Raw genomic sequence first — 14,675 nt, 5'->3', positions numbered from 1 at the left:
TATTTATGTCTTGATCCATTCACAGTATCACCGTTAGCTCCATTTCTGTGTTTGGAGATTATACCTGGGTAGAATAGTCATGAAGCCATTTCACTCCGTCTGTGTACATCCCAGGTTTCCTCTCCTGCACACCTGCCCCCGCCCCTGTTGCTCTGGGACACCCCTTTGGTGTTGGATTTGATTGAGAGAGGCTGCTGCAGGGGAGGCTGTGGGAGTGAACCGGGCCAGCAGAAGTGGAGCTTTATCCTCTTTCCATCCTTCCTCTGCTGTCCCCATTTCTGGAAGTTCGAGTAAATGGGAAAAATAAATAGGCACTATGCAGGTTTCTAATTCATGGAAGAAATAGCAAGTAAAAATAAAGGTCCAAAATGAGGTAAATAGCACCCTAGGCTTCCTGGTTAGATTCTGAACACTGGCTGCATTTTTCATTTAGATGATTTTGTGGTTGATTTGATCATTTTAGAGAGTACTGGGCCATTTTCAAGCCTTTTCCAGCTCTAGAGGTGGATTGATTTTGGTTTGTTATTTTTTTTTTTCTTGCTCAGAGTATTACTTGAATAATACATCCTTACAGATGCTCACTAGACCTTGCTATAATGTGCAAAAATATCAGTTTGCTACATTTTCTCCTCTTTTACGTAATATTTCCTCGGCAACCCCTCCCCTCACTCGCAGATTGTCCCACTTCCCCTGCAGGCTTCCTAATTCCTTGTGACTCAGACTGTGGTGCCTGGGCCAGCAGCACCTGCATCGCCTGGAGCATCTTAGAAATGCAGAATCTCAGGCCCACCCAGACCTACTGATTCAGCATTGCTTTTGAGGGAGACCTCCCAGTAAAGATTTTCTCCAAGTGTCTTTGCCTTTAGGAATGTAAACTTAACTGGTAATGGTGAGACTCTCCTCAGGCAATTGGTAAAACCCTTTGGTGACCTGGAAAAGACTTTTCAGGTTATAGTTTTGATAACTGAATGGTAGCAGTAGCCTAAGCTGGGTTTTCTTTGAGTTGCTTTTTTCTTACTCTGCTCACTGGAGTGTTGTACTTCCATTCCTGTGGCCGTAAGCAGCCTTCGGTGCCACTGCCTATCTCCGCCGTTTACCAGGAGTTTACAAATGTTCCAGTTTGCATAATGGATCAGTTTCAGTACAGCTAGTAGCATAGGAATATACACACATTCTCACAGACACAGTTCTCACCTTTGTTCTGATGTGTGCTGATTTACATATGAGAACACCCAGAAACACAGGCATACCGCTGTTTCTTTGGGGTTTTTTTGAGTGTGTGTGTTTTTTTTTTCTTTAAATAACAAGTTGAACATTTGTTGCAGCCCTGCATTGAGCATGTCCATCAGCACCATTTTTCCTACAACATTTGCTCACTTCGTGTCTCTTTGTCACAGTTTGGTAATTCTTGCAATATTTTAAACCTTTTCATTATAATTATATTTGTTATGGTGAGCTGTGATCAGTGTTCTTAAGCTTACTACAACCCAGTGAAGGCCCAGATGATGGTTAGCCTTTTTTAGCAGTAAAGTATTTGACATTAAGTATGTACATTCTTCTTTAGACATAATTCTGTTGTACATTTAGTATGCTACAGTATAGTGTAAACATAACTTTTGCATGCACAGAGGAAGAAAAATATTCACATGACTTGCTTTATTTTGCGATGTTCCCATTTTTGTGGTGGTCTGGAACCAAATCCGTAGTGTGTTCAAAACCTGCATGTACACAGAACAAATGACCCATATGTATATATACCCCTAGGACCTGCTTATATGCAGAAAGTGTCCCATCTATATTATATAAATTAGGATTTACCATATCATACAAAATGGCTACAAATGGAAATCAACTAAAGCCACTTTTCTTTTAGTTAATCTCTATAAAGATAAATTATTTTTTGAAATTCGATTATTGTTTTTACAGACTAAGATTCGAAACTTTGGAGGTATTTAATGAGAAAATATGTCAAGTTACTGTTGTATAATCAGTGCTCAGAGGGGTTTAGTTCTTCTCTCTTTAAAGCCATGAGTTTTTAAAATTTACTGAATTAATTTACAAATGATTGAAAGCATATCTTAGGCCCCCATCTGTATTTAGATTTATAAATAGAGATGGAATCACCTCTTGGGAAGCTCCCACCAGGGAATTTGTAGTTGGGAAGCTCATTGGTAAAAAAAAAGGCTAGTTTCTGCATACATGTTTGAATTCAGACAGCTAAAATCCAGTTTTTACAATACAGTTTCATTCCTGACCAGCATTTTACCTGCATTATATTGATTCTTTGATCTTATTGTTAATGCACTTAATTTCTCTCTGCTTTGATTTTAATAACTTGACCGATACATGACATATATCTTTCCAAGGTTTAATTAGAAGTATTAATTGGTTTGTAAAATGCCTTTTGAAGTGCTCAGATGAAAGGTCCCATATAAATAGCAAATGTTATTTGTGTTGTTGTTGATCTCATTATGTGTACTTTGCCTACTGGGTACTGCCTTTTAAGACACTGAGACCTGCATTTTACAATTTTAAGGTGTTTCCTTTCAAGATCGAGCATTATTAAGGTATTTCTTATCAGGAAGTGATTTTGTTTGTCTGCCAGAGAATACTTCCTCTTAAATGATAGAATCTGGGATCCTGAATTCTTGTTTGTGTATAATCCTTCTTACTTGACTTGTTGACATCTCTGTAAAATTACTCACATAATTCTCAATGTTCAGAATAGCCAGACACTAGGAATACAACTCATTTAAAAGCTGACTGCTAATTGAACACATGGGAAACTGCTGTTGTTTCACTGGCAGTAGACTGATTCTGTTATTTTTAATTCTTCCTTGACCAGGGGGTCTTAAACCGGGGACATTTATCAATGTCTGACATTTTTGGTTGCCGCAATCTCGGGGGTGCTCCTGGTATCTAGTGGGCAGAATCCAGGGATACTGCTAAATATCCTAGAATACACAGGACATCCCCCGTTCCCCAACGAAGAATTATCTTTCCCAAAATTTCAACAGTGCCGCAGTTGAGAAACTTACAGATTACACTCCGTACAGAACTTTTAAAATTCATCTTCAACAACCAAGGGTTTTCCTAGGTTTGTTGCATATTGTGACTTCTTAATCCCTCCTGTATCTCTTTACAGGTTGGCATTGTGGGAAGAACAGGAGCTGGAAAAAGTTCCCTCGTCGCTGCCCTTTTCAGACTGTCAGAACCTGAAGGTAAAATTTGGATCGATAAGATCTTGACAACCGAAATTGGACTTCACGATTTAAGGAAGAAAATGTCAATCATACCTCAGGTATGCACTTCAGAGCATTGACACATATTCTTTTAATATGGCACCTAAGTTTAATGTCTTTCAATTTGATTGTTTTTTTTTTAAATTGGTTGAAAGGGTTGATCCTTTTTCCCCCAACAGAGCATATTTTTTACTTCAGGGATTTTCAACAGATATTTTCATCAGATACCTGGTTTGGTTTGTTTGTTTGTTTGTTTTTGAGTGCCTGTGATTTAATAACTTACCCAGATAGATTTCTGGATTCAGACTTTCTCAGGTACCACAATTTTATCCACCGATAACCACATAATTCTGAAGAAAAATAAGTGGTTTGTTTAGCATGTGAGCGGTTTGTGTAGGGAAACATGAATTTTAAGTGTCTTAATGATGGAATCATGCTATAGGAAATAAGCTACCTTTTCAAAGGTGATCATCTCCCTGGAGTACTTTCTGGGAAACTGTGGGGCTTTGAGAATTACAGCATGTATATATGCTTTAGAGAGACTTTTATAATTCAGCCATAAGTAAGTGATTTTAATTAGGCAGTAAGGAATAGTGAGGAAGAACACGGGACATGGAATTCCATCTCTGTGCACCTCGGTTTTCTCTCTCTTTCGAGGCAGCTAACAGGAACAACTCGTCGAACTGTTGTGAGGACTAAATAGGTCAGTGTGTGTGGAGTGCTTCCTGTAGACCCTATACGTGGTTTCTGTGATGGTGGAGTATTGAATTGGGCTCTGATTCTGTTTTCTTTTTTTTTTGACTTCTTAAATAAGTATGGTTTTCAGGGAGTGTTTGATTATTTGCACAATAGAAGCTCCTGTCATTCCTTATGTTTCATCCATACAAAATAATTCAGAGAACTTTTATTGAGCAATTACTATCCTCCAGATATACACCCAAGGGCAACATAGGCCCTGTGCCTTCATCTTCTATCCTGCTTTCTGCTTTGATAAACTTGCTGAGGTTTTTTTTTCTTTTTTTAACTTTGGGGTTTTTTTTGTTTGTCTTTTCATTCATTTTTTGAATTTTATTTATTTTTTTATACAGCAGGTTCTTATTAATCATCAATTTTATACACATCAGTGTATATACAGCAATCCCAGTCGCCCAATTCATCCCACCACCACGCCCACCCCCTGCCGCTTTCCCCCCTTGGTTTGTTCTCTACATGTTTGTTCTCTACATCTGTGTCTCAATTTCTGCCTTGCAAACCGGTTCATCTGTACCATTTTTCTAGGTTCCACATATATGCGTTAATATACGATACTTGTTTTTTTCTTTCTGACTTACTTCACTCTGTATGACAGTCTCTAGATCCATCCACGTCTCCACAAACAACCCAATTTCGTTCCTTTTTATGGCTGAGTAATATTCCATTGTATACATGTACCACATCTTCTTTATCCATTCGTCCGTCGATGGGCATTTAGGTTGCTTCCATGTCCTGGCTATTGTAAATAGTGCTGCAATGAACATTGGACTGCATGTGTCATTTTGGATTATGGTTTTCTCTGGGTATATGCCCAGGAGTGGGATTGCTGGGTCATATGGTAATCCTATGTTTAGTTTTTTAAGGAACCTCCATACTGTTCTCCATAGTGGCTGTTTCAATTTACACAACAGTGCAAGAGGGTTCCCTTTTCTCCAAACCCTCTCCAGCATTTGTTGTTTGTAGATGTTCTGATGATGCCCATTCTAACTGGTGTGAGGTGTTACCACATTGTAGTTTTAATTTGCATTTCTCTAATAATTAGTGATGTTGAGCAGGTTTTCATGTGCTTCTTGGCCATCTGTATGTCTTCTTTGGAGAAATGTCTATTTAAGTCTTCTGCCCATTTTTGGATTGGGTTGTTTTTTTTTTTTAATATTGAGCTGCCTGAGCTGTTTATATATTTTGGAAATTAATCCTTTGTCCGTTGATTCATTTGCAAATATTTTCTCCCATTCTGAGGGTTGTCTTTTTGTCTTGTTTATGGTTTCCTTTGCCGTGCAAAAGTTTTGAAGTTTCATTAGGTCCCATGTGTTTATTTTTGTTTTTATTTCCTTTACTCTAGGAGGTGGATCAAAAAAGATCTTGCTGTGATTTATGTCAAAGAGTCTTCTTCCTGTGTTTTCCTCTAAGAGTTTTATAGTGTCTGGTCTTTTTAGGTCTCAAATCCATTTTGAGTTTATTTTTGTGTATGGTGTTAGGGAGTGTTCTAATTTCATTCTTTTGCACGTAGCTGTCCAGTTTTCCCTGCACCACTTATTGAAGAGGCTGTGTTTTCTCCATTGTATAACCTTGCCTCCTTTGTCATAGATTAGTTGACCGTAGGTGCGTGCATTTATCTCTGGGCTTTCTGTCTTGTTCCATTGATCTATGTTTCTGTTTTTGTGCCAATACCATATTGTCTTGATTACTGTAGCTTTGTAGTATAGTCCGAAGTGAGGGAGTCTGATTCCTCCAGCTCCATTTGTTTCCCTCAGGACTGCTTTGGCTAACTAGGGTCTTTTGTGTATCCATACAAATTTTAACATTTTTTGTTCTCGTTCCGTAAAAAATGCCATTGTAATTTGACAGGGACTGCACTGAATCTGTAGATTGCTTTGGGTAATATAGTCATTTTCACAATATTGATTCTTCCAATCCAAGAACATGTTATATCTCTCCATCTGTTGGTATCATCTTTAATTTCTTTCATCAGTGTCTTATAGTTTTCTGCATGCAGGTCTTTTGTCTCCCTAGGTAGGTTTATTCCTAGGTATTTTATTCTTTCTGTGGCAGTGGTAAATGCCACTGAATAATGGCATTAGATTTTTCATTATTAGTGTATAGGAATGCAAGAGATTTCTGTGCATTAATTTTATATCCTACAACTTTACCAAATTCATTGATTACCTCTAGTAGTTTTCTGGTGGCATCGTTAGGATTCTCTGTGTATACTATCATGTTATCTGCAAACAGTGACCGTTTTACTTCTTCTTTTCCAATTTGTATTCTTTTTTTTTTTTTTTTTTGGTGGTATGCGGGCCTCTCACTGTTGTGGCCTCTCCCTTTGCAGAGCACAGGCTCAGCAGCCACGGCTCACGGGCCCAGCTGCTCCACGGCATGTGGGATCTTCCCGGACCGGGGCACAAACCCGTGTCCCCTGCATCGGCAGGCGGACTCTCAACCACTGCGCCACTGGGGAAGCCTGCGATTTGTATTCCTTTTCTTTCTTTTTCTTCTCTGATTGCTGTGGCAGGACTTCCAAGACTACGTTGAATAATAGTGGCGAGAGTGGACATCCTTGTCTTCTTTCTTAGAGGAAATGCTTTCAGTTTTTCACCATTGAGAATGATGTTTGCTGTGGGTTTGTCGTAGATGGCCTTTATTATGTTGAGGTAGGTTCCCTCTATGCCCACTTTCTGGAGAGTTTTTAACATAAATGGGTGTTGAATTTTGTCAAAAGCTTTTTCTGCATCTATTGAGATAATCAGATGGTTTTCATTCTTCCATTTGTTAATATGGTGTACCACATTGATTGATTTGTGTATATTGAAGAATCCTTGCATCCCTGGGATAAATCCCACTTGGTCATGGTGTATGATCCTTTTAATGTGTTGTTGGATTCTGTTTGCTAGTGTTTTGTTCAGGATTTTTGCATCTATATTGATCAGTGATATTGGCCTGTAATTTTCTTTTTTTGTAATATCTTTGTCTGGTTTTGGTATCAGGGTGATGGTGGCCTCATAGAATCGGTTTGGGAATGTTCCTTCCTCTGCAATTTTTTGGAAGAGTTGGAGAAGGATGGGTGTTAGCTCTTCTCTAAATGGTTGATAGAATTCACCTGGGAAGCCATCTGGTCCTGGACTTTTGTTTGTTGGAAGATTTTTAATCACAGTTTCAATTTCGTTACTTGTGATTGGTCTGTTCATATTTTCTGTTTCTTCCTGGTGCAGTCTTGGAAGGTTATACCTTTCTAAGAATTGGTCCATTTCTTCCAGGTTGTCCATTTTATTGGCACACAGTTGCTTGTAGTAGTCTCTTAGGATGCTTTGTATTTCTGCGGTGTCTGTCGTTACTTCTCTTTTTTCATTTCTAATTTTACTGATTTGAGTCCTCTCCCTCTTTTTCTTAATGCGTCTGGGTAGTGGTTTATCAGTTTTGTTTATCTTCTCAAAGAACCACCTTTTAGTTTTATTGATCTTTGCTCTTGTTTTCTTTTTTTCTGTTGCATTTATTTCTGCTCTGATCTTTATGAATTCTTTCCTTCTTGTAACTTTGGGTTTTGTTTTTTCTTCTTACTCTAGTTCCTTTAGGTGTAAGGTTAGATTGTTTGAGATTTTTCTTGTTTCTTGAGGTGGGCTTGTATCGCTATAAACTTCCCTCTTAGAACTGCTTTTGCATCATCCCATAGGTTTTGGATTGTCGTGTTTTCATTGTCATTTGTCTCTAGATATTTTTTAATTTCCCCTTTGATTTCTTCAGTGATATCTTGGTTATTTAGTAACGTATTGTTTAGCCTCCACATGTTTGTGTTTTTTACGTTTTTTCCTTGTAATTCATTTCTAATCTCATAGCGTTGTGGTCAGAAAAGCTGCTCATATGATTTCAATTTTCTTAAATTTACTGAGGCTTGATTTGTGACCCAAGATGTCATCTATCCTAGAGAATGTTCTGTTCGCACTTGAGAAGAAAGTGTAACCTGCTGTGTTTGGATGGAATGTCCTATAAATATCAATTACATCTATCTGGTCTGTTGTGTCATTTAAAGCTTCTGTTTCCTTATTTATTTTCATTTTGGATGATCTGTCCATTGGTGTAAGTGAGGTGTTAAAGTCCCCCGCTATTATTGTGTTACTGTCGATTTCCTCTTTTATAGCTGTTAGCAGTTGCCTTATGTATTGTGATGCTCCTATGTTGGGTGCATATATATTTATAATTGTTATATCTTCTTCTCGAATTGATCCCTTGATCATTATGTAGTGTCCTTCCTTGTCTCTTGTAACATTCTTTATTTTAAAGTCTATTCTATCTGATATGAGGATTGCTCCTGCAGCTTTCTTTTGATTTCCATTTGCATGGAATATCTTTTTCCATCCCCTCACTTCCAATCTGTATGTGTCCCTAAGTTTGAAGTGGGTCTCTTGTAGACAACATATATATGGGTCTTGTTTTTGTATCCATTCAGCAAACCTGTGTCTTTTGGTTGGAGAATTTAATCCCTTCTCGTTTAAGGTAATTATAGATATGTATGTTCCTATGACCATTTTCTTAATTGTTTTGGGTTTGTTTTTGTAGGGCCGTTTCTTCTCTTGTGTTTCCCACTTAGAGAAGTTCCTTTAGCATTTGCTGTAGAGCTGGTTTTGTGGTGCTTAATTCTATTAGCTTTTGCTTGTCTGTAAAGCTTTTGATTTCTCCATCAAATCTGAATGGGATCCTTGCCGGGGAGAGTAATCTTGGTTGTAGGTTCTTCCCTGTCATCACTTAAAGTATATCATGCCACTCCCTTATGGCTTGTAGAGTTTCTGCTGAGAAATCAGCTGTTAACCTTTTGGGAGTTCCCTTGTATGTTATTTGTCGTTTTTCCCTTGCTGCTTTCAATAATTTTTCTTTGTCTTTGATTTTTCCCAATTTGATTACTATGTGTCTCACTGTGTTTCTCCTTGGGTTTATCCTGTATGGGACACTCTGTGCTTCCTGGACTTGAGTGGCTATTTCCTTGCCCATGTTAGGGAAGTTTTCGACTATAATCTCTTCAAATATTTTCTCAGGTGCTTTCTCTCTCTCTTCTCCTTCTGGGACCCCTATAATGTGAATGTTGTTGCGTTTAATGTTTTCCCAGAGGTCTCTTAGGCTGTCTTCATTTCTTTTCATTCTTTTTTCTTTAGTCTCTTCCACAGCAGTGAGTTCCACCATTCTATCTTTGAAGTCACTTATCCGTTCTTCTGCCTCAGTTATTCTGCTATTGATTCCTTCTAGTGTAGTTTTCATTTCAGTTATTGTTTTGTTCATCTCTGTTTGTTTGTTCTTTAATTCTTCTAAGTCTTTGTTAAACATTTCTTGCATCTTCTCGATCTTTGCCTTCATTCTTTTTCCGAGGTCCTGGATCATCTTCACTATCATTATTCTGAATTCTTTTTCTGGAAGGTTGCCTATCTCCACTTCATTTAGTTGGTTTTCTGGGGTTTTATCTTGTTCCTTCATCTGGTACATAGCCCTCTGCCTTTTTATATTGTCTGTATTTCTGTGAATGTGGTTTTCATTCCACAGGCTGCAGGATTGTAGTTCTTCTTGCTTCTGCTGTCTGCCGTCTGGTGGATGAGGCTATCTAAGAGTCTTGTGCAAGTTTCCTGATGGGAGGGACTGGTGGTGAGTAGAGTTGACCGTTGCTCGGGTGGGCAGAGCTCAGTAAATCTTTAATCCGTTTGACTGCTGATGGGTGGGGCTGGGTACCCTCCCTGTTGGTTGTTTGGCCTGAGGCAACCCAACACTGGAGCCTCCCTGGGCTCTTTGGTGGGGCTAATGACAGACTCTGGGAGGGCTCGTGCCAAGGAGTACTTCCCAGAACTTCTGCTGCCAGTGTCCTTGTCCCCACGGTGAGCCACAGCCACCCCCTGCCTCTGCAAGAGACCCTCCATCGCTAGCAGGTAGGTCTGGTTCAGTCTCCTGTGGGGTCACTGCTCCTTTCCCGGGTCCCGATGCACACACTACTTCGTGTGTGCCCTCCAAGAGTGGAGTCTCTGTTTCCCCCAGTCCTGTCAAAGTCCTGCAGTCAAACCCCACTAGGCTTCAAAGTCTGATTCTCTAGGAATTCCTCCTCCTGTTGCCGGACCCCCAGGGTGGGAAGCCTGACGTGGGGCTCAGAACCAACCTTCACTCCAGTGGGTGGATTTCTGGGGTATAAGTGATCTCCAGTCTGTGAATCACCCACCCAGCAGTTATGGGATTTGATTTTCCTGTGATTGTGCCCTTCCTACTTTCTCATTGTGGCTTCTCCTTTGTCTTTGGATGTGGGGTACTTTTTTGGTGAGTTCCAGTGTCTTCCTGTCGATGATTCTCCAGCAGCTAGTTGTGATTCTAGTGTTCTTGGAAGAGGGAGGGAGAACACGTCCTTCTACTCTGCCATCTTGGTTCAAGGCTGGGTTTTTTGTTTTTTTTAATACTCTACAATCATCAGGCCACCAAGGGAAGCTGACTAAAACATATACCTTCTTGAGGTGAGAACCACAGAGAAGAGACACGATTAAAGAGCCAGGCAAATGTACTTCCTGGAATGTGGGTATGATGAGCTCTGAAATGCCTGGTTAGTAGGAAGCATATAGAACACGGCACCCAAAGGAAGTAGAATGTGGACTCGTGTCTTATGACTGAGTTCAGGTGTTGCTACCTACCGCTGGCCTCCAAAATACGTGGAATTACTCTAAGTACTTTTGAAATGAAGACAATCCTGTTAGATCACAATGACATGCCACTCACACCCTTTATGATGGCTGCTGTTTAAGGAAAATTAAAAACAAAAAAATAAGTGTTGGTGAGGATGTGGAAAAATGGGAATCCTTGTGCACGGCTGGTAGAATGCAGAATGATACAGTGACTGGAAAGCACTGTGCAGGTTCCTGAAAAAAGTTAAACATAGAATTATTATATGATCCAACAATTCTAATTTATGGTATAAACCCAAAATAATTGAGAAGGGAATGTTACACAGATATCTGTACATGCATGTTCATACCAGCATTACTCACATTAGCAAAGAGGTGGAAGCACCCCATGGTCCATTGACAGATGGATGGATAAACAAATGTGGTATATAAACAACGGAACGTCATTTGGCCTTAAAAAGAAAGCAGATTCTGACACATGCTACAGCACCTTGATGACATTATGCTCAGTGAAATGAGCTAGTCACAAAGGACAAATACTACTTACATGAAGTACATACAGTGGTCAGTTCATGGGGACAAGAGGTAGAATGGTGGTTGCCAGGAGCTGCCAGGACAGGAGAGTGGGGGGAGTGGGGAGTTGTGGGGTTTTTGTCTGTTATTCTATTTTTTAACATCTTTATTGGAGGAGCTGTGGTTTAATGGGTACAGAGTTTCAGGTTTGCAAGATGAAAGGAGTTCTGTAGCTGGATGGTGGTGATGGCTTCAACAATGTGAAGGTATTTAATACCACTGAACTGTACACTGAAAAATGGTTAAAGTGGTAAATTTTATATGTATTTTACTGCAAGTTAAAAAAATTATGTATATAATGATATATATGTTTTATTATATATCATTTATTATGTATATAACGGTTTCCCTTTTAGAAAAAATGGAAAGAAATTTTCAGCATGTAGAATCCCTGCATTTGAAGATTCCCTCTGGCTATTAGATTGGTGGCTTAGTGATAAATGTAGAAAATAAATGATTTTAGATTCCCAACTTTTAAATTTTGATTGTACCCATCTCTGAAATGGGCCAAATTCGATTAGTTTGCAGAAATAATGAGCATGTCTGTAAAGTGCTTTTATGTTCTTGGATGAAAGGAATGTGAAACGTGCCCTGCATTACTTCTAATGCTTCTTAATAAGAAAAGTTCTATGCTTGTGTACATAAAAGAACTCTGTAAATAAAGAAATAACATTAGATGATTCTTGGCTCTGCCGGTAATGTTTTGGAAGCACATCTGAGCAGAGACTATAAACATACCTTGACATCACCAGGTTTTGGTTCTGTTCCATCGGTTTCCACCCTACTTTTCTGAGTATGCTCTATGTATACACTCCAGAGAGTGTGCTTACAAAACAGTGCTAAGCTTTGTGTCCATGTAGGTAAACATCACCAACCATTGTAAACACAGAACCCTTTTTTTTTTTCACTTTATATCCCTTTGTCTCTGAGGTGCAATGCTAGTTGATTAAAGAGAGAGTGTTTGTGTAATGGGTCCCAGGAAATCATTCGGGAGGCAGCCAGGGACAGAATGTTTAAGAGTGTAGACTGAGTGTCAACATGACCCACACTTTTATTCCTGCTTTGCCTCATACAAATGTGGGGACTTGATGTAGTCACTTGGCTTCCGAGTTTCAGTGTCCTCGCCCTTAAACTAGGTCTAGGAATTAATGTCACATGGATTTGTTGTGAAGATGTGACTGGATGAGAAAGTATTTGTGGCCCATACCTGGGTTTTGGGAACGCTCAGTCAATGGTAACTATAAATATTCTTAAGGACTGTGGCACTGGCCTTTTAGGTATTATTTCTATAAGACTTAACACATTATGGAAAGGCTTTGTTCTTTTCTGTTTAATGTTTTTGTTCTTTAATTTCTGTTTATGTTTTTGCGGTCCTTGGTGATTTTCGTTACATTTATTTACTGCTTATAACATAAACCACGTTATTTATATACATTTAAAGAGTGAAGCAAAAGAAAAAAAATCAACACAGTAGCAGTTTTAGGGGAAAAGCACAGCTGCGAAAAACCTACGTAATGTGTTTTCTCCAAGGAATAAGAGGAAAGAATATTACTTTCTTGTTTCTTTTGATTTCTGGCTTCCCTCCCACCAGGTTCTTTCCTGACTACCACCCTGTACCCCACTCATACTTTCCAGTCCTCCACCAAGACCTCTGGCATTTTTTCTCAGTCCTCCCCACGTTCTCGGCTGTTTTCTTCCTCTCCTTGAGGACAGGGCCTGTGTCTCTCATTTCTGCTGCTCTAGTGCTTGTTGCAGGCCTTGACAAGTTGCACACGTTTTCATAAGAATTCCTAACATTTGTGGAATCCTTAACACGTTTTAGCCTCTTTCTCTACCATCTCCCACTTAGTCCTCACAATTTTCTAGTTATCCTCATCTGACAGATTTAAAAACTGAGGCACTGTGAGCTTAACCCACTTATCAAGTGAGCGGCAGAGTCTGTATTCACATTTATTTTAGGGAGTTTCTCAACTCCAGACCCTGAGCAGCTAACCACTCTGCTGGCGACTTCAACATGCTGTTGACTGCAGTCACAGTAGAGCTGCTTCGTATCATGATTTCATGTACACACACACACACACAGAGGGGAATAAAAATTTCAAAAAGTATTATTTCTCTTGTGCTCTGCACTCTAATATTTTCTATTATATCCCTTCTATTCTAGTTAATATAAATGATACAATGATGGTCACAAGGCACACAATGGACTTCCTGATCCATTGGATGCGCCTGCAGTTTGACAAACGCCACCCCTCGCTGTCCCCCTGTTGGGCTGGGCTCCTGGTCATTGTTAGCATTACGCCAGGCGCTTCACTGTCGTTCCAGATTCTCACAGGAGCCCCGCAGCGTTATCCCATTTTACAGGAAGGGAACTGAGTCTTGGGAAGATTAATAACTTACCCTGAGTCTAATCGCTAATAAGCTGTAGAATCAGAACTGTCTGACTGCAAATACATATATGTATATTTCAATATATGTTTGTTGTACTGAATGATGTTTTCGTTTGAGATTTTACCCATTTTTTTTACTACCACCCCACTAAAAAGGATTCCCAAAACCATCACAAAAGTTAACAAGTGCAGAATAGAGCTGAAAGATACTTCTCCTTGTGCTATGTCCCGCTTTTGGACAGTATCAATTTAGAAACACATTTATTCATTTATATGTCATGGGGTAATATGTGTCAGGAGACGATACTCAAAACCTTAACTGCAAAAAGCTTGCATCCCTCTTCTCCTAAAATGCACAGGAAGAAGTGTTGCTTATGTCTGAACACCGTAATTTAGGGAACGTTAGAAACTGCCAGCAGATTCTGCAGATTCAGGGAGCCCAGGGAGCCCAGTCCTGCTTCTTTGAGTTGTTCCGCTGTGGTGGGCCAGGCCCACGTCCTCTCCCCTGGCTCCCCGCTCTCTGTGATCCTGGGTGCGGCAGCGGGCTTCTGGGGTGATCTCTCTCGCCCAGGCTCATCCCCATTACTGTTGACCTCACCGTGAACAGGTTAGAATTGGAGGAGATGTGATAGTACCAAGACCTGCATAGGAATCAGAGGCAGGGGAATGGTGACACAGACAATCAATCCTCGCCTCCTGGATGGAACTTTCAAAAACAAATACCATATTCTTAATAAGGCACTCCTCAATCCGTGTTCACAGTTTCAGGAATAAGCAAAAAATGAAAGCACTTCCGAAATAATTTCCTTAAACAGAACAGGTAGCGGAATTGTACATGGCATTTGTGCTCGTGATATGAAGTAGTTAGGCTTGTTAGAGAGGACAAGATGAGATTATATTCGGGGAGCAGATTGCTCATCTGAAGGGATCTGGAAAAATGGACTTCAAAACCTCTTTGGATGATCTCTACACCTAGAGCCCTTTATCCTCTTGGCACAAAGAAAATGTTTTTAGTTGAAGAGGGCTTCCGTGCAAATTCAATATTTATGATCGCAGCCCAAGGGTTGGCACAGATCAGCAGC

At 39.7% G+C, this 14,675-nt stretch overlaps 1 protein-coding gene across 4 annotated transcripts in view; it reads left to right on the top strand.

Annotated features, from left to right (window-relative positions):
- Positions 1-14,675, top strand: part of LOC307176444 (ATP-binding cassette sub-family C member 4) — a 214,113-nt gene that overhangs the window by 172,395 nt on the left and 27,043 nt on the right. For all 4 annotated transcript variants that reach the window (XM_079902549.1, XM_079902547.1, XM_079902550.1 and 1 more), the window contains one exon: positions 3,146-3,301. In XM_079902549.1, the coding sequence (XP_079758675.1) occupies positions 3,146-3,301 (156 nt within the window). The remainder of the gene's footprint in view (positions 1-3,145; positions 3,302-14,675) is intronic.

The sequence above is a fragment of the Stenella coeruleoalba genome (assembly GCF_951394435.1).
Source record: "Stenella coeruleoalba genome assembly, chromosome: 18".
Classification (NCBI taxonomy): Eukaryota; Metazoa; Chordata; class Mammalia; order Artiodactyla; family Delphinidae; genus Stenella; species Stenella coeruleoalba.
This window is presented reverse-complemented; position numbering and strand designations above follow the sequence as displayed.